Here is a 20,805-nt window from a genome sequence, read left to right as displayed (position 1 = left end):
AGAACATCAAGAATTTTAGCTGTGCAGGAAACGTGTTACACTTCAGGCTGAGCATGGCAGCACCCTGAAAAGTCACAGCTTGAGGGCATCATTTGGCAATTGCATAATTATTTGCTCCTTTTCCCTAAAGAACAAAAACTACACATTGCCAAAATGAATATTCCGTTTTGCATAATGTATATTTGCTCATTTATACACACAAATAAAAAATTAGAGATGATTATTATATTTTAAATAGAAAGACCAAACATCTTTGCAGGCACTGTGACACCAGGTGATCTATATGTCTGTTTAGTCTGTTTTTTGGATGCTGGCTCTTGATGGACAGCTTCATTGTCCTCGTCTCCTTTGTTCAATGGCTCTTTACCTGTAAATCAAACTTGAACAGGACACTCCTTCAAACCAAGAATAGTTCTGTATAAAGTAGAATGTAACCCAACTAGGATGATCTGCCTATGACATCTGTCATTCCATTCACCGCCAGGACTGATTTGGAACCAAAACAAACACATCCAGGTGACATTTAGTAGGTTCAGTCACATTGCTTCAAGCATAGAATTTTGCAAGACTTCCAGGCTTACAATCATGCACCCTTTTCCACATGCACAGATCACAAACACCTATCGGTCTAGATGTACTCTTGTGCCAAAAATGTCTGTATTTTAATAACAACAAATTCATAATGGGTTTCTGATCTATAAATACAATTAAAAAGTAAATGTCCATTTTATAATTTGGTTCTGGATGTCCCAATTCCTTTTCTGTAGGTGGTGGCCAGCTGGGTCTTTTTGACAGAGAAAAGTCAAAGATGCTAGGAAACCTTTTCAGTGCAAAATACTTTTTTTTTTCTTTTTTCTTTTCTGAAGACCATTTGCTGATTTATTCTGCTGAAAGTTACTTTAAAGCTTTCCAATAAAATCAATAGGGCTTAATATTGCTTAACCTCAGTGAAATTGAACTCGTTTGCTCCTTCAAAAGCCTCTCACTCCTCAGCACTTCCATTTTTGCCATTGTTGTTTGTCGGCAGGTGATGCCTGCTAGTGAGGAATTACTTTAATTCTCATGCGTTCACTTGTTCTCTTTTGGAGAAGCATCTTCTTCCCCAAAGACATTTAAATATCTGAAAAGCAAATGCATCTTTTCCTGGGAAATTTGCACTTCCAGATATCTCATTAAGTACAAGTGGAAAGCTTTTGTGCTTGCCTTAACGGCCGATCTATCTTGGGGTTGTAGTGCTGGAACCAGGATAACGCAAACAGGAACAAAGAGAAATGAGTGTTAAAAGTATTCTTGTTTAATGATCAATTCCCTTCAATCTCTCAGTAAGCAAGCAAGGTAACGTAGGTTAACGTGACTGCTGTTGCCCTAGAACCAGAAGCATAGCCACAGCCTAAATCTGGTTAACAGCATGGGAGAGTGTTTTTCTGTATCTCGCTAAATCCACATTTGTTTCCAACAGCCATGGGCAGCGCTAATACGAGTAATAGTCACCTCCTGTAGATGAGATCAGAATCTTGTCAACAGAGTCATGCTGCACATTTATAGACAGTTTTATCTACAGGTAAATTGCAAAACAACTGTGTCTCTTCAGACAATCAATTTTTCTCTAATTAGCTTCGATTCCTGCAGTTCCTTTTTTGTGGGGATCAAATGGAATTAATTGCCTGAGGGGATACAGCTCAGAATGCTCATTGGAAGTCTTTGTTCCAGGTGGCAAAATGGATTTTTGCACCACCTCCAACAGAATGAGGACTATGAATTAAACTTGATTTTCACTGCATGGCAATGGCAAAAGAAATTGCTTATTGAGCAAAGAGGGGAAAGCATTGATTAAAACTGCTGTAAGAGAGTTCCTTGGGTTCTAAGCACTCAGTGGTCAGAAATATGATAGTAAGGGTGTTTTGGGGAGTGGGTGATATTGCAAATGAAAATAACAGCTTTACTCCTTGTTTCCCAACAGGAATGCCCTAGTGGAGCTGTTAATGAAGAAACATTCAAACAGATCTATGCACAGTTTTTCCCTCATGGAGGTGAGTGGCAACATTTCTTTCATGGAGAATAGCTAGTTTAAAATATGGAACTCGTGAGTCAGACAGAACTGAAGATACATTTTCCCAATGTATACTTACTGAAAGAGAAGAATGGGAACTGAGAGAGAAAGAAAGTGGGAATAAGTTACCTGTTGTTGTTGTTGTTCGGTCGTTAAGTCGTGCCCGACCCTTTGTGACCCCATGGACCACGGCATGCCAGGCCTTCCTGTCCTCCACTGTCTCCTGGAGTTTACTCACATCCATGTTCATTGCATTGTGCACAGTGGCAAATGGCAATAAAGTGGAGTCAACTATGCCCTTTCATATCATGGCTTTCAGGATCAAAAATGACTCGGAGGACATTTAGTTCAGCTCTGCATATGTTTACTTCCATTATTTTAATATTATAACCTTCCATTGCATTTGTGTTTTTCAGATGCTAGTATGTATGCCCATTATCTCTTTAATGCATTTGATACAGCACAGAATGGATCTGTGAAGTTTGAGGTAAAGAAATCATAAGTGGTTTAATCATCTCTGCACCATTTTACTGAATATCATGTTTTTAATTGCTGATACAACTGCTGTTTGTCCTTAGTATGGGCAACAAACATTAGTTTGGGTGTAGATGTATATGTGTGCAGGTCTCCATGTGCATGTACAGACACACATACATTAGATCATTATGATCTCTTTAGTTATTTCCTATACAAGTCACATGAAAAGGAATGGATGTGATGCATGAGAATGGGCTTTTGTGCTTTTTACCCTTTTGCATCAATATTTTACAATGCAAATGTTTGGGGTAGTTGGTTTTATCAGCAAAATCCCAGAAAATTATGAATTCCAAAATGGATAGCTCATATCTATCTCAATATCAACTCATACCTGATTCAATGCCAGCCTAGTCTTCTTGAGCTGCCTAAAGTATGGCGAATTTTCTACCACCTTGTCTAAGGTCAAACAGGCTAAAAAGCTTACATTTTTTTTAGAGTTTAGCAGTGTAATCATTTGACTTCCCACCTTTTCAGCTGCTTTGGAAAGGTTGCCATATAGGTAGAGCTTGAGTTGACCTTAGAATTAACAAACGCATTACTAATTACCGCCTCGCCTGGGATGGGAAGGGGAATAGTTCTTCCTGGGGGCAGCTGGCGCCCTAGAGCCCCCCTCACTGAATCAGATCTTATCACAACTTGGATTTTATACTTATTTTTATCTTTTATGTATATTGGCTATTTGTATTTGTATTTTTGTATGTTTATGGTTTTAATGTTAATTTTATTGTAAACCGCCGAGTCCCCCTTTTCAGGGGAGATGGGCAGTGATAAAATTTGATTGATAAATAAATAAATAAATAAAACAACTGAGCATTTTTATGAGAATTTGATTTTAATAAAGCATCATTTGCAAACATTGCTCTACCAAAAAGCTCAGAGGAAGCGTTTTCATTCAGTTAAAGCAGATTTGTATTTGTATTCCTGGATTCACAGGATTTTGTGATGGCACTCTCCATTCTTTTGAGAGGAACAGTTCACGAAAAGCTACGATGGACATTTAATCTCTATGACATAAATAAAGATGGCTATATAAACAAGGAGGTAAGGTGGTTGGCAAGCTGATTAATCCTGCAAAATGTAATTCAGGCTTGGCATGGCTGATTGAAAGAACATCAACCTAGCTAGCAAAAAGTTTTCTATTACTAGACCTGGATTAAATCTTTCTAAATAAAAACATTAATGATAAATTAGCCTTTGGTATATATAAGTCTAATCTAATCATCTTGCAAAATATCTGCTGTACCAAATGTAGACTGAATCAGTGTTACAGCCACAAGATGGTTATATTAAGCTATTTCCTCATTCCCAGTTGGAGCTACAATCGATCTTGCTACAAAGAGGAATGCTGTTTTGCCCAAGACTGGTCTTGCTTCCCATGTTGCTGCGGATAGCTGAGAAAACCACTCCGTTAAGGAATGCTTAAAATAACCAAGAAAGGGACTACTACAAACAAGCAATGAATTTTTCTGGAATTCATTAAAAAATAATTAGTTTCTTTTAAAAAGTTTTTAAAAGTGCCATAGCTTTCAGCATACAAGAAATCATTTTATTGTTTATATAAGGATTAAGGCAATTTTAAAGTGCCAATATAAGATAGACAGTGAGAGAGAATCAGGGAGAGAGAACACACTGCGCTACTCAAGTCACAGATATAACAGCCTTACTTAGGGTTTTTAGGCCATACATACAAACTGGGTCTGTATTATCACCAGTCTTCCCATGTTGAGAAGAGGTTGTCTGAAGATGCTTATACCTGCATCCATACAATTCAGAAAGAGTTGAGCTGAGTTGAGTTGAGTTGAGTTGAGTTACCAGAGTTCCAATTATGTTTTGAGTTCTTCTATCTGCATTCAAGTTGTCATCAATACTGACCTTCCCATGCAACACATGGAAGCTGGGGGTGCTGAAGATAGTGGAGACAGGCCCTGGGCAGGCCTCCTCATCTCTGTTACTGGGGTTCATGTTCCTTTAACATCAGAATGGGAAATAAGCAGTAAGTCTTGCTTCATTCTCTTTAACTGTAATTTATTGAACTGAGGCATTTTTGTTGTTTATTCATTCAGTCGCTTCCGACTCTTCGTGACTTCATGGACCAGCCCACGCCAGAGCTTCCTGTTGGTCGTCACCACCCCCAGCTCCCCCAGGGACGAGTCCGTCACCTCTAGAATATCATCCATCCATCTTGCCCTTGGTCGGCCCCTCTTCCTTTTGCCTTCCACTCTCCCTGGCATCAGCATCTTCTCCAGGGTGTCCTGTCTTCTCATTATGTGGCCAAAGTATTTCAGTTTTGCCTTTAATATAATTCCCTCAAGTGAGCAGTCTGGCTTTATTTCCTGGAGGATGGACTGGTTTGATCTTCTTGCAGTCCAAGGCACTCTCAGAATTTTCCTCCAACACCACAGTTCCAAAGCATCAATCTTCCTTCTCTCAGCCTTCCTTATGGTCCACCTCTCACAGCCATATGTTACTATGGGGAACACCATTGCTTTACTATGCGGACCTTTGTTGTCAGTGTGATGTCTCTGCTCTTAACTATTTTATCGAGATTTGTCATTGCTCTTCTCCCAAGGATTAAGCGTCTTCTGATTTCCTGACTGCAGTCAGCATCTGCAGTAATCTTCACACCTAGAAATACAAAGTCTTTCACTGCCTCTACGTTTTCTCCATTTGCCAGTTATCAATCAAGCTGGTTGCCATAATCTTGGTTTTTTTGAGGTTGAGCTGCAAACCAGCTTTTGCACTTTCTTCTTTCACCTTCATCATAAGGCTCCTCAGTTCCTCTTCACTTTCAGCCATCCAAGTGGTATCATCTGCATATCTGAGATTGTTAATGTTTCTTCCAGCAATTTTAACTCCAGCCTTGGATTCCTCAAGTCCAGCTTGTCGCATGATGTGTTCTGCATACAAGTTGAATAGGTAGGGTGAGAGTATACAGCCCTGCCATACTCCTTTCCCAATCTTAAACCAGTCTGTTGTTCCGTGGTCTGTTCTTACTGTTGCTACTTGGTCATTATACACATTCCTCAGGAGGCAGACAAGGTGACTTGGTATCCCCATACCACTAAGAACTTGCCACAATTTGTTATGGTCCACACAGTCAAAGGCTTTAGAATAGTCAATAAAACAGAAATAGATGTTTTTCTGAAACTCCCTGGCTTTTTCCATTATCCAGTGGATATTGGCAATTTGGTCCCTAGTTCCTCTGCCTTTTCTAAACCCAGCTTGTACATCTGGCAATTCTCACTCCATGAATTGCTGAAGTCTACCTTGTAGGATCTTGAGCATTACCTTACTGGCATGTGGAATGAATGCCACTGTTCGATAGTTTGAACATTCTTTAGTGTTCCCCTTTTTTGGTATGGGGATATAAGTTGATTTTTCCAGTCTGATGGCCATTCTTGTGTTTTCCAAATTTGCTGGCATATAGCATGCATTACCTTGACAGCATCATCTTGCAAGATTTTGAACAATTCAGCTGGGATGCCGTCATCTCCTGCTGCCTTGTTATTAGCAATGCTTCTTAAGGCCCATTCAACCTCACTTTTCAGAATGTCTGGCTCTAGCTCACTAACCACACCATCAAAGCTATCCCCAATATTGTTATCCTTCCTATACAGGTCTTCTGTATATTCTTGCCACCTTTTCTTGATCTCTTCTTCTTCTGTTAGGTCCTTGCCATCTTTGTTTTTGATCATACCCATTTTAGCCTGGAATTTACCTCCGATGTTTCTAATTTTCTGGAAGAGGTCTCTTGTCCTTCCTATTCTATTGTCTTCTTCCACTTCCGCGCATTGCTTGTTTAAAAATAATTCCTTATCTCTTCTGGCTAACCTCTGGAATTTTGCATTTAATTGGGCATATCTCCCCCTATCACTGTTGCCTTTTGCTTTCCTTCTTCCTTGGACTATTTCTAGTGTCTCAGCAGACAGCCATTTTGCCTTCTTGGTTTTCTCTTTTTCTGCACCACACGAGGCTCTGAGGCATTTTAACTGTGCCCAAATCAAACCTTACATAAGGAAACACATCTTTATAGATATTAACAGAATTAAGAGCAATCAGACAATACGTGGAACTGAGTAGCATCCATTGCAAAAACCACAACAACACAGCAAAACAGGAAGCAATCTGATTGATGGGTGTCTGGACCCAGACAAGGCTTTTTCGAAGAACAAAATGCCTGACTTGCATCTAAGAAAATCATTTCTTTGGAAAAAGAGGAATGCAAAGAGAGAAACTCACAGTGCATTTATGGCCATAGTAATAATCTCACAGAAAAATTTGCAATGCGCAAAGTACCATATGCCAACTTGGCCATTTTAGCCCTTTACCAATCTACATGGCAACAACTTCCCTCAATATGTTCAATAAATTACATGAGCTGATTATCTCTTTTGAGCCACATACCATGCCCGGAAATGTTTGCAAGGAATTTCTATGCTGTTCTTTGAAATGGAACAGCCGAACATCAGAGTCATCCAATAACTGGGTTAAATTTTGTGACAGTGAACAACAGCATAGTCCCTGTATATATTATTTCAGTGCTCATCCAACTAAGTGAGGCTTATTCCCAACTTAATTAGAATAGAATTGCAGACTAAAATTTCAGAAACCTCTATTGACAATCTAAAGGCTATGTTGTGTTTTCCAAAGGAAAATGAATGAAAACCAGATCTTCTCACTCAAAAACTAGCATGGATCATGTAATAGGTATAATATTGTTTTCATTTTTGCAGGGAAATTAAAATATTTTAACTATGATGCACTTTTTAAAGAATGTAAAGTAACAATTACCTATAAGCAGGGATATAATTATCCTGTAAACAATTACCTATAAGCAGACAAACAATCAGACAGAGAACAATAATCTAATAAAAAACAATAATCGAATCAAATCTAACCAAGGAGCAAACCACACCCCCACCAAATCTGGCAGCACAAGCTACTATGTATAAACAGGCAGTGAACCCACACTCACTCACACTGATGATGCTACCTGATTGGGTAATGAAATGTCTCCAAGCAAACAAGGAAGCTCAGAGAGCACCAAGAACTCCACAATTACCGATTATTTCACTGGTTCAGTTAGTAAAATGCACAAAACAACAGTAAAATGCACAAAGATAATTTACTGAAAATTTTCCAGAGAGTTGTGCTAGTTTTTTGCAGCAGCATCTTTGGGATTAGCAAGTTTATTAAGGCATACATTTGATAGATTAGAATCAAATGAAGCATGTGATAAAGTGAATGCCAAGTCCTTGAAGCTTATGTCATAATAAATGTGCTTGCTTTTAATGTGCTGCAAGATTTGGTTCTTGCTTTTGGTGAAATAACAGCACTTGGCCATCTTATTGCTTACGTATGTGAGAAGAACAAAAGATTGCACCCAGCACAACTGACATTTTCTTATGCACATATAATCATTGATTGTACTGTATCATACAGGAAGCATTGATAAAATTATCCAGTGAGGTTATATCCAGTGATGACTTTGCATGAATAGATAATTTCCACTGGTCATTGTTAACTACAGCCTTTGGGGCCCACTAAAAACCTGCTCTTCAGGATTGAAGTAACGCTCCATAACAGTAAGGGATTCGGCACAGGGAGCAAAAGGAAATAGGAGAACTGCAAAAACCGAATGACCCATTTTGGATAAAGAGAAATGCTTGCTGCTAATTCAAAACTGTCATTATATGTACATTAGTGACAACAATATCTGAATCTAACTTAGATATAAGTATTCAGTGAACTGATATGTAAACTTAGTTTTCAGGAATCCAGGCTGTGGTCTTACAAATGCCAAGTAAGGTTCAGCATGTGCCTTACCAGATCTCTGACAAGGCCAAACATATTACCAGCTTTGGGCATGCAGAACAAATTTTATTTCAGGTAGAAAGGGCTATTGAATTCACAGTTACTAAGTAGACATTTTCTAATGGAAGGACCAAAACATACATAAACATAAAGACATACAGTATATACAGGTATTACTCTGCATTTATGTTGTAAGCACTTCATTTGAAAATGCCTGTATAATAGCTATGAATTCAATAAACCTTTCTACTAGAAACAAATCTTGTATGTTATGATTTCAGCGCATGTGCGGCTTTAAAACACAGCCAAACAGTTTGTTATTGTTGGAAAACTCGAACAGGGAATATTTACTTACTTACTTATTTACTTATTTATTTATTTATTTATTATTCAAATTTAATTGCTATACCAGTGCTGCTTTGTTGTGGAAAATCAACAAAGGAAAAAATAGAACTCTAGGGTGTCATTGCCACAGCTGTGTGGGATTGGAAAAGTAACCTTGTTTGAGATCTCTCTTGGTTTTAATTGTCACAATTTCAGGAAATGATGGACATAGTAAAGGCAATTTATGACATGATGGGCAAGTATACTTACCCAGTGCTGAAGGAAGATGCTCCAAGGCAACACGTAGAAGTATTTTTCCAGGTAATTTTCATGTGTTTATATAAAACATTTACATTTTCAATCACTGTATATTTGGAGAATACAATCTATAGACATCTGCAGAACTGTGGAACTGTACTGAGAGCTTCCAAGTTGAATATTCACAGTATTTCTGTACTATGCTTCAAAACCAATATGAAGTCAAAGTGTTTGTATGTTTCTTTTTTCTTTTCTTTCTTTACAGAAAATGGATAAAAATAAAGATGGCATTGTAACTTTGGATGAGTTTATTGAGTCATGTCAGGAGGTAAGCATCCTTCCACACTAAAACCAGTCAAGAAATAATCTTATGTTGTCACCACTATTTCACATCATTCCAAGAGTCCCTCCTTCAGGGGGAGATGGGCGATGGCAAAATTTGATAAATAAAGTAAAATAAATTTATTTATTTTTGTTAATTAAATTTATATAGCCACTCATCTATCTAGTGAAACTCTGGGTGACAAACAGAATAAAAACATAACCAATTAATCACCTCTCCCCAATGAAGTCAAGGCTCCCCATGAAAAACTTAGGTCATACATAGTATATGTATACCTTAACCCTAACGCACACCAGAGCCTTTGCATCTAACATCTTGGCCCCAGGGCCTGCAGAAACTGGCAGGTCTTTGTGGCCTTCCAAAAGGCCAATGGAGTTGCTGAGAGCTTAAAGCCACATGCCACCACTTGCAGGAAAACATAGGGAAGTCAAAGTATATACAAAGAGTTGAAATTTGCACTGGGTTGAAATTTGCACAAATTTGCACAGATGAGAAGATGGTACACAGAGGAAAGGATGAAGTCTAAGCAACACAATAAATTGGGATGTTGAAAGTAAAATGAGGAAGAGCCTAACTTCTCTGAAACTATAACTTAAAGGCCATGATAAGAAAGCAACCTGTGCTGAGCATGGTAGGGCTTAGTAATACAGAAGAGGAAATGGAAAATTTGAGGCAGAGGCTTCTTTTGGAAGGCAGAACCAATTCATCTCAGGAGTCCCATCCTAAGTAGAGCTCAGTATGGAAATGATCAAATGCATGAATATTTCATTCAAAAAGAGTAAAAGAAATCTGTTAAAAAAGACCCCCCCCCCCAATTATTTCTGTATTTTAGATTTTCCCAAAGACTCCCGTTAAGTATTCATTCTCAAAGAGCAGGCCAGGTCATGCTTCCTGTCGAGGGTCATGAGCAACTTTGCAACTTTGAGAAGGGGGAATCATATATTTATATATTTATATTCTCTTGACTCATAAACAAGAGAATATCTTTCCCGCCCAAATACGAGACTAACAGCAGTGCATGAATGCCTAGCAGCACAGATGAACCTGCTGCTAGCAGCAGGCTCCCACCCAGACTGGCTAACACAAGGAAGGACAGGGCTGATCATGAAAGACCACAACAAGGGAACACCACCGTCCAACTACCAGCCAATAACCTGTCACCACACAACATGGAAAGTCCTATCAGGCATCATAGTCACTGAGCTACATGATCATATGTGCCAATACATGAGCACAGCTCAGAAGGGCATTGAGAAAAACACCAGTTATTCATAGATATTCATAGATATAGCAATCGCCCAAGACTCAAGATCTAGACAGACCAATCTGAGTACAGCCTGGACTGACTACAGGAAAGCCTATGACTCAGTGCCACACACATGGACCTATGAATGCCTGGTGCTATACAAAGTCATTCAGGACCTTCCTCAAGAGCTCAGTGGGACTGTTGAAGACAACACTGGAAGTCAACTCAAGGCAGCTCACACTAGTGGCCATCAAGTGCGGCATATACCAAGGTGATGCATTGTCCCCACTGCTGTTCTGCATAGGCTTGAACTCCCTCAGCCAGATAATCACAAGGACTGGATATAGATATAAGTTCAAAAGTGGAACTACCATCAACTACCTACTCTACATGAATGACATCAAGCTGTATGCTAAGAGTGAATGAGACATTGACTCACTGATTCACCTGACATGAATCTACAGTGAGGATATTGGGATATCATTCAGACTAGAGAGGTATGGACGGATGGTAGTAAAGAGAGGGAAGGTAGTTAAGACTGATGAGGTGGAACTACCAGCAGGCCACATAGCAGACACAGACCAGCTACAAGACAGCAACATCCAAGTACTGCCAAAGTTTAAGACAGGTTCTGAAGAGCCAGCTCAATGCGAAGAACAAGGTTCACACCATCAACATGTATGCCTGCCAGTCATCAGATACCCTGCTGGTATAGTGAGCTAGCCAAAGGAGCTCATGGATGCTGCAAATGGGAAGACCCAGAAGCTCCTCACAATGTACGTAGATTTCTACCCCAAGGCCAACACCCAGAGACTGTACACCAGATGGAAAGAGAATGGACGGGGTCTGGGGAGCATCAAAGCCACTGTCCTGGATGAAACCCAGAGTATCCAGGAAAACATCAGTAAGAGGGCACCCAAAGGTGAGCTGCTGAGAGAATGCCTGAGGCAGTGGCAGACATGGGAGGAAGATCAAACAGAGCAAGTGCCATGGCAAGACAAGACCCTGCATGGGATGTACCATCAACAGATAGTTGAGGTAGCTGACCTTGGGAAATCCTACCAGTGGCTGGAAAGGGATGGACTAAAAGACAGCACTGAGGCACTGATCATAGCAGCACAAGAACAGGGACTAAGCACCAGATCCATAGAAGCAGGAGTCTACCATACTAGAGAAGACCTGAGGTGCAGACTGTGCAGAGAGGCCTCAGAGACAGTCCAACACATAGTGGCAGTGTGTAAGATGCAGGCAGGAACAGCATATACTAAATGACACAACCAAGTAGCCGACATTGTGTAGAGGAACATCTGCACAGCATATGGGCGAGACCCTCCCAAGTCCAGATGGGAGATTCCACAGAAGGTCATAGAGAATAACAGGGCTAAGATCCTGTGGGACTTCCAGTTCCAGATGGACAGGCAGGAACTGGCAAATCAACCAGACATCATGTTAGTAGACAAGGACCAGAAGACAATGGTGGTGATCAATGTAGCAGTGCCAAGTGACAGCGACATCAGGAAGAAGGGATATGAGAAGCTGGAGAAGTACCAGGGCCTGAAAGAGGAATTAGAGACGATGTGGAAAGTGAAGGCCAAAGTGGTCCCAGTGGTGGTAGAAGCACTCGGGGCTGTGACTCCTAAGCTGAGAGAGTGGCTCCAACAGATCCCAGGAGCAACATCAGAGCTCTCTGTGCAGAAGAGTGCAGTGCTAGGAACAGGTGAGATACTGCGCGGAACCCTCAAACTCCCAGGCCTCTGGCAGAGGACCTGAGGTTGAGGAAGATACATACCACCCATAGGGGTGAGAAGGGAATTCTTTATATCCTTATCAAGCTTGTGCAGGCAAAGCAGGTACACTTTCTAAACACAGTCTGGGCTGTGTTCCCAGCTTTAATCATGCAAAGATCGTATGGGCTTGCCAGGCAAAACAGGATATATTTGGCCCATGTGGGCAAGGCAGGAGCATTTTCAAAATTCCTTCTGGGCTTCGCCTGCCCAAATCTGCTGTGGGCAGCTGAGGTATTGCAAAGTGCAGGAAGCCCTGTGATATATAGATGAAAATATAATTATTAAGAGTGAATGGTCAGCTCTTCCTTTTTTACCTGCCACTAGGGTTAAAATCTCATGTCCAAAAGTTTTTACCCACCATATACATAATTGATTGGTGCATTATCCTTGTGGTGATTATGGTGTGGGGTATCTACATTCACAAAGGTAACTGTCAACCATCAATTGATGACCGTAACTCTAACTCTAATCCGTATGCCATGGAAAAAAGCATTGAGATACCTGAAACAAGTAGAGATAATTAATTGCTGCATGAAACACATTGGCGGGCAAAAAAGAAAAGAAAAAGAGCCAGATGGTCTATTTATTGCTTGCCCAACTCTAATCCCAGTGAAATCAGTTTGTTTTATTAATTGAGGGGAGGGGTCAGCATTGTCACACAGTGAACAAAATACATACACTGACATCCTGAACAGAAAAGAGCGAGGGCTCAAATAAACATTCTGCTTCTAATCCAAGTCTTAAAAAAATCCTTTATTCTACAAGCTTTTTATTTTTTACTAAACATGGAAGGATTTACCCTAAAAATTGCTTATACTGCTCTGCTTCCTTGATTTTGACCCTTCTAGAACAGGTAGTCCTCACTTACCAACCGCAATTGGGACCAGAGCGAATCACTATGGGTCGTTAAGTGCAATGTAACATGACAGTGACTTGTGACTTCCTGCCAGCTTCCCCACTGATTTTGTTTGTTGGAAGCCAGCTGTGAAGGTCACAGGTGGTGATCAGGTGACTGTAGGATGCTGTAACCATTGTAAATGTGTGCCGGTTGTGAAGTGCTCGAATCGCAATCATGGGACTGCAGGGATGCTGCAATGGCCGCAGGTTTGAGGACCGGTCTTAAACCTACTTTTTCAGCACTGTTGTAACTTCGAACAGTCACTGAACAAGGCAGTCAGTAAGTGAGGACTAACTGTATATTCCAGAAAGCTGTTGCCTTTCTGCCTTTATATGGAAAAAAGACCATAGATATGACCAAACTATAACTGGAAGAGGTATCAATGCAACAATAGTGTAGGAAGGCAAGTATATTTAGTACTTCATTAAAAAAAACAAAAAACTGAAAATTGTAATCCATCTGCTTCCTAACAACTTCTTCATTCATCCAGTGGCTACATAATAGTCCTTTTAAGAATAACTTGCATTTTATTAATATTCCCTTAGGAGATCAGTCTGCATTCTCCTTCATCAGAGCAGAGTAAAACATCATTAAAGTACATAGCATATATTTTATTTTATTTTCTTACTATAATTGTTGATCAGAATAATACTTGATTATCAGTTGCTTTGCTGGGCCTTGCAGATCTAATTAAACATTGCATATAAACATTGTTTCTCAAATAACTCTTCATCCTTATGAATTAGTATTCATAAGGTAGAATACAAAAATATGTAAAAATGCCATAAATATAATGAAAATACATGTGTAATAAAAACATAAAGAACTACCTTTGCTTATATAAAGCAAACTGGGGACTCTTTTGAGTGGAGCAAAGAAGCTTAGCTCTTCCTCTGCAGTCCTGTGATGAAGACTGTCATATTTTTATTAGAAGCATTTGCTTGTACATCTCAGTTAGGCTCCCAGTGGACAATTCAATCTGATGTTAGTAGTATTTTCTGTACTTATAATTAGCTTGTAAAATCTAATTTCCTTATTTTACTGAATATGAGCATTAGGATCACCATATTCAAAATTAAGATGGCAGTAAATTAATATCATTTTAGTTTCCCCATTTAGCACAATGTAACAGAAAATAGAATAGCAAAATTATTTACAGAAAATGCTTCAGGAGGGAGAAAATACACTTTCTGTTGGAAGGAAAATATACAAGACTGTTCAGAAACATCAGCACCCCTTTAATTCACTGAGTTCATAAAGGCTGGGAGCAAAATTGTTTGTGTTTATTCATTCAGTCACTTCTGACTCTTCGTGACTCCATGGACCAGCCCACGCCAGAGCTTCCTGTTGGTCGTTTGCCATCCTCAGCTCTCCCAGGGACGAGTCCATCATCTCTAGAATATCATCCATCCACCTTGCCCTTGGTCTTCTCATTATGTGGCCAAAGTATTTCAGTTTTGCCTTTAATATCATTCCCTCAAGTGAGCAGTCTGTCTTTATTTCCTGGAGGATGGGCTGGTTTGATCTTCTTGCAGTCCAAGGCACTCTCAGAATTTTCCTCCAACACCACAGTTCAAAAGCATCGATCTTCCTTCTCTCAGCCTTCCTTATGGTCCAGCTCTCGCAGCCATATGTTACTACGGGGAACACCATTGCTTTAACTATGCGGACCTTTGTTGTCAGTGTGATGTCTCTGCTCTTAACTATTTTATCGAGATTTGTCATTGCTCTTCTCCCAAGGATTAAGCGTCTTCTGATTTCCTGACTGCAGTCAGCATCTGCAGTAATCTTCGCACCTAGGAATACAAAGTCTTTCCCTGCTTCTACATTTTCTCCCTCTATTTGCCAGTTATCAGTCAAGCTGGTTGCCATAATCTTGGTTTTTTTGAGCTTAATTGATTATGTGCCATTAAGTCATTTTCAACTCCTAGAGACCACACAGATAGGCTTTCTCCATGACAATTTGTCCCTAACCTGGTCCTTCAGGTTTTCCAATGGTGCACTTACTGCCACTGTAGCAGAGTCCATCCACCTTGCTGCTGGTTGTCCTCTTCTTCTCTTTCCTTCCACCTTTCCCAGCATTGGAGCCTTCTCCAGGGAGCTGGGTCTTTGTATAATGTGTCCAATGTAGGATAGAGTTATCCTTTCTGAACACCAAAGTACAGCAGGATAGTTACCCCATGTTGCTATGTGTGCATGCATGCATGTGCACACATGGTTAATTTTAAAAAAAAAAAAAAGTATGACCAGCTTTCCTTCAAGACTGACACCATTTCCCTTTACTTAGAGGTTGTCTGTGAGAGGCTTCCTATTTTTTCAGGCAGGGTTTCGGTCTCTGCAACTGGTTCTTTAAGTAAGTTAAACCACCCTTGTCCCATTAGAATACCCAGCAGACATGGGCAGTTTTTTATTTCCTTCCCTTTCTGGTTTCTTGTATTATCATCTGAGCAAAGCAATACCAGTGATACCCAGTATGAGAAGCAATTTTGTCAGAAAAAGAAATATAACATTTATAGTAAATCTATTAGCTCCTACCAGCATAAATCCAAATCTGAGTCTATTTGATTCAAGCCCAACCCCCAAACAAAAGCAAAGTAGTTGAATAGAATCAGCAGATCAAACTTGTATAACCATTCAAATTTACAATCACATTTCCTTATCTCCAGGAAACAGGCCTTGAGATAAGCAAAAAATAAACATCCTCTTAGCACATTCTGTAGTTTTCCTAAATCATTTGCCCACCTTAGTTTCGGCGAATTTCACTGGCTTTCTATTCTGGTAGAGAAACACCAGCTGCATCAAAAATCTCCTCCTTGGGCATCCATCTTCACTCAGCATTGTTTGATCTCTCATGCTAACCTTTTCCCAGATTATCACAGGCCCCTGGCAACAACTGCTTCTCTGATTCAGATGAAGACCATCATTTCATTATAGAAACCAGGGCTCAGTTTCCTGGGAATCCAGAAACCTGTGTCTGCAGATGGTAGAATCATTTTAAAAATATTTTTATTTCATAAGAACAAAATCAAAAATCAAATTAGAACAACAAAGGTATCAGAAACAAGATTGTTACTGTTGTCAATAAAAATTGACAACAAACCCATATAAAAGAAGAGAGAGAGGAAGAGAATCTTTAAAAGAAATACAACATCCAATTTTCTTGACACCCACAATCAATCTTTCTTTCCAAAACAGCATGTATACACGTAAAGGTAATTTACTAAGGAAAATATTATTAACATCAGTAGTAAATGGTGACCAAATGTAACTGAATTTTCCTTTATTGCAGTTTTTCCAAGCTCTTATACTTAATTTTTCAGCCAAGGCAACTTCCCACACTTTGAAATACCTCTCATATACTTTATATGAGATGCACTTCAGGTTTCCAATGTTTTGCAATAGCAAATCAAGCAGCTATTGGTAAAAATTGAATCAACTAAGTTAATTTAATTAAGAGTCTGTGTATGATTGCAGCTGGGTATAAATGTAATAAAGAAATTTCTCATACTGATATGCACTAGGAAATGTACACAATAAATCAACTTCATGATTTATTATAAAATATTGGTTGATTTCCTAAAGCACTAACTGGTTGGACATGGCCACCAAAGTTGGCAATATATATCAATTTGTTTCTACAATCCCCAGGAGAGTTGTAGGTTATATAACATTCCATAATCAATCCTTAATAGCTTGCTGAAATAGACCAAGAACTATCCTTAGAGTTTAAAAATTAAAATCAAATTAGAATTGTTCTTATGTCAATTTTTCTGTAGGCACTGACATCCCCAACTTTTGACAACAGGGTTGCTTGGGTTCATGGGTTGGTTTTTTCAACTAATTGGCCAGGAACAAAATTTTGCTTTTTGCTGGAGTTTTCAGTTATGCATAAGGAACAACGCTCTCACCCACAAAGTCTGCTAATATTTTGCAGCTGTATTGACATTATAACAAAAAAACACAAGAGCATGCATAGACTATGCATGTGCACACACATGCACACACATACCAAAGTTCAGGAAATCAGCCAAAGCAATACAGAATTCTCACATTTTAAATGCATCCAGAAGCTTAATATTAACAAGTCAAAGAAGCAATTAGGATATACGCATAGGATCACACTTCAGACTGGAATTGCAGATTGGACAAAACTGTGTCAGCAATATAAATATGTATGCTGTATTTTCTTGTTGTTTCCAGGATGACAATATCATGAGATCCTTACAGCTTTTTGAAAATGTTATGTAACAGCAGCTGAAGAGCAGCCTAGAAATCTGAGACTTTATATGTACTGAGATCCTGAAGAAAACAAGTCAAGATTTTTCTCCCCACCACCCTTTTTGATGAAAGCTTTTTACTACTTGGACAGACTCAGTGTATAAGGATTTTGTATGTTACCACAAACTGAGCTGTGTCTCTGAATGCAACAAACTCAATCATGCCTCCCTCAAGAGACACTGACTAGAATTTATTTCATTTGGAAGCATGCTAATAAAATCTGACCAGAGAGACCTGCTGCTTAAAGTTTAATAAACTATTGAAGTTTAAATTATTAAAACAATATTCAACATTCTATTAGCCAATCACTAAAATTCTGCTGCTTTGGCTCTAGCAAGCTGGATTGCATATGGTAACACAGCATCAGTAACTTCTTTAATCATCTGTCGTGAGCAGAACCTCTTTTTTGTATCACCGCATTGTGATAGCATTTGTCCTTTGATGGTACTAGAAATGTTTGTGCTGGTTTTACAAGCTGACACACATGTAACATGGCAAATGGGGGATTTAATTCATTTAGAACCTGTCTGGACAACTATTTATTTATATTTATTGCACAAATATTTATTGTGCAATACATGTAGAGCAGTGACTCATTTACTGCACCAGACCGAGGCATTTTTACTCAAGGAAAAGCTTTCCATTCAGCAAGACTGCATTTTCCTAGCATTAAGACTGTTACTGGAAACATACATTTCTTGTCACCACTAACAAAATAATTGCAATCTGGAATCTGCCTGCCAAAGGGGATTTCCACACATGCTAAAACTCACTTTTCAGAGCAAAGATTTGATACGCTTCTGGTCAGTTTCAAAACCGCCACTATCACCTCTCCCTTCCACCCAGAGCAAATGTTCAAGCATTGCCTTGATGTCCGATTAATAACTTGGTGTTGAGCTTGTGCAAAAGAAGAGATACCAAGGCTGAAATTGAAAAGTATGTGTAGGTGTGTTTTGACACACTTTGCTATTTGATTACTAAGTGCCAGCTGTTGTGTGAGTTTTGTCTGCAGGCTGAGTAAAATATAGTACATCCTATCCAATAGAAAGAGGAAAGAATGAAGGACAGTCAACACCCTGATCTCCTGTATGGATACGGCTAGTGTTCTATTGCTTTCGACTTGAAAAAGTATTAAAAGAAGAGGGTGTGCTTTGAAAGAATATTTAAAGGACTAGTCTTTGCTTGGAACCAATTGTCTACCTGCCCCATTATTTACTAAACCTGTGCATGCTTTGGAAATGGTTTGGAGAAAAATGCTTTAGAGTTCACATGAGCATATAACTTCTCTGGTACTCATTAGAGCAGCACTTTTTTTAGGCTTCTGCATAAGCCTGAAAAAAGATGCAGCTGCCTTAAGAGTCAAATTAACAAATTGGTTTATTAAAGATTCACTGCTTTAACATGTAGCAGAGAAGCGATACTCTCACAGGAATTCCAAAATACTTTCCTCAAACCTTTTTCAAAGAGTGGGCAGCCCTATTAAATCATTCCCTTTTTTGCTTTCAAAACATCCAGTTTAGGTTTTTACTCTGATGCCATCTGGTGAAGATTCATATGAGACTGAGAGTCATATAAAAACAGACTACACTTTTTGCAATCAAAATCGGGAAAATATTTAGCTAAATAGGACAAAGTTGTTTACCTTGTTGTTTCCATTGGCCTAAGATTTCGAACAAAGCTCTGGGCTTCTGAAATGTTTCAGGAGGATGGAACATTCAATATTTCTAAGTTATTGCCCAGGACAACATTTAAGATATTGTTTTGTTTAAGCATAAAACATTCAGTCTATCAAGACTTGCGTTCAAGCTCAGGCTGAAATGTGCAGGCAGTTCTTTGTATATTGTGTGCCTACAGTTTTCGAGCACAAAACCAGTCATAATGGTCTCTGTGTGCTAAGGCAAAGTCAGTACATAGTTCATAGCTTCATAGTTAAGGCAACTTAAATGTAATATATATTCCAGGATATAGAAGTCTTAGAATTCCAAGCCATCATTAAGCACACCTTGATTTCACTGGAGCTGAGAGTTCCAGTTTGTAATACAAGGGTATTAAGACTCAGGATAAATAACTGCTGCTTGGAGATTTGGGGAAAAAATGTTTGCATTGTTTCTAAAAAAATGACAACTTTCACACATCCTATTTTTGCCCTTTTCAGATGCAAATATTTCAAAATAAAAATTCAACCTGTTATTTTGAGCTGTTTTGTTAGCCACAAAACTTGGCTGATGCTGAAAGGTATGATGAAAGATAGATTGATAGTTTTAAAATGAAATTTGAGGTTTCAAAGCCCAATATTGCATTTTAAATTGTATGTAGTATATATCATTCATATTATGACAGCTTCAGTCAACTCAAGCTAACCATGATATGCTGCACATTACTATGCCAATTTTCTCAAGTGGAAGTCCCATGAAATGCAAATGGAATGTTGTGTAAGGTTACAATCCTAATGAAGTAGCTATGAAGTAAGTTCTATTGACAGTATTAGTGGAGTTTACTTCCAAATAATCTTCGTTAAGATTGAGCTTACAGAAGCATTCCACACCACTACATCCAGTATAAGCAGAAACGCCTAACTGGACTTATTGGGGGTTGCTTATTTGCCTAGTACAGTCTTGCAGTGAGACGTGATGGAGAAAGGAACCCAGAAAGAATTCACCCCTGGAAAAATGGGAGGGAATGCTTATGTGACCCAAACACCTTTCTTCTACTGATGGTCTTCTCCATCCCCCGATCTCCTTAAGATTTTGTTAGTGCAGCTTTTGTTCTAGCAAGATAGCATTTGATTTTAGGTCAGGGAAACAATGGGACTGGTCTGTGGTCAAGCTAGGCAGGAAACAAGAGGTCAAGAGATGGGAAGATCTCCCAGCCTGGTTCAGCCCTGGTGCTTCATGTCTGATTTCCCTGCAGCCACCATGGCAGATAAACGTGCAACTAGTGTTTAGCCTGTCATCCCCAGAGACTCTGAAGCCAACTTGGCAGGAAGAACGTTATATACCAACTGGGAAACTGTCTAATATGGGATTTGCCTCCTATGCTGCACCAAAATCTCACGCTAGCCATCCCCAGTAAAAACCCTGACCACTATTTTCCCACTCACCACAAAAGTTTATCACCGCACCTCTGTCCACAGGCCAGATTTAGCTCCCTGAAGCAAACAGAGTCAGCTCTAGAACATGGCAATGTTTAGCTGAGCTTAGGAACCAACTGATGGGGGATTGTAGCTGGATTGTCACTCATGCAAAATAAAAGAAAAGAAAATATCAAACA

At 39.2% G+C, this 20,805-nt stretch overlaps 1 protein-coding gene across 1 annotated transcript in view; it reads left to right on the top strand.

Annotated features, from left to right (window-relative positions):
• The window catches only part of KCNIP1 (potassium voltage-gated channel interacting protein 1), a 172,986-nt gene extending 154,591 nt beyond the window's left edge, over nucleotides 1-18,395 (top strand). Inside the window, exons 3-8 of the mRNA XM_063292439.1 lie at nucleotides 1,961-2,030; nucleotides 2,467-2,537; nucleotides 3,521-3,628; nucleotides 8,942-9,046; nucleotides 9,249-9,311; nucleotides 17,458-18,395. Of these exons, the coding sequence (XP_063148509.1) occupies nucleotides 1,961-2,030; nucleotides 2,467-2,537; nucleotides 3,521-3,628; nucleotides 8,942-9,046; nucleotides 9,249-9,311; nucleotides 17,458-17,505 (465 nt within the window). The 3' untranslated portion in view covers nucleotides 17,506-18,395. The remainder of the gene's footprint in view (nucleotides 1-1,960; nucleotides 2,031-2,466; nucleotides 2,538-3,520; nucleotides 3,629-8,941; nucleotides 9,047-9,248; nucleotides 9,312-17,457) is intronic.
• Nucleotides 18,396-20,805: the final 2,410 nt, after the last annotated feature.

This window comes from Candoia aspera, chromosome 2 (assembly GCF_035149785.1).
Source record: "Candoia aspera isolate rCanAsp1 chromosome 2, rCanAsp1.hap2, whole genome shotgun sequence".
NCBI lineage: Eukaryota > Metazoa > Chordata > Lepidosauria > Squamata > Boidae > Candoia > Candoia aspera.
This window is presented reverse-complemented; position numbering and strand designations above follow the sequence as displayed.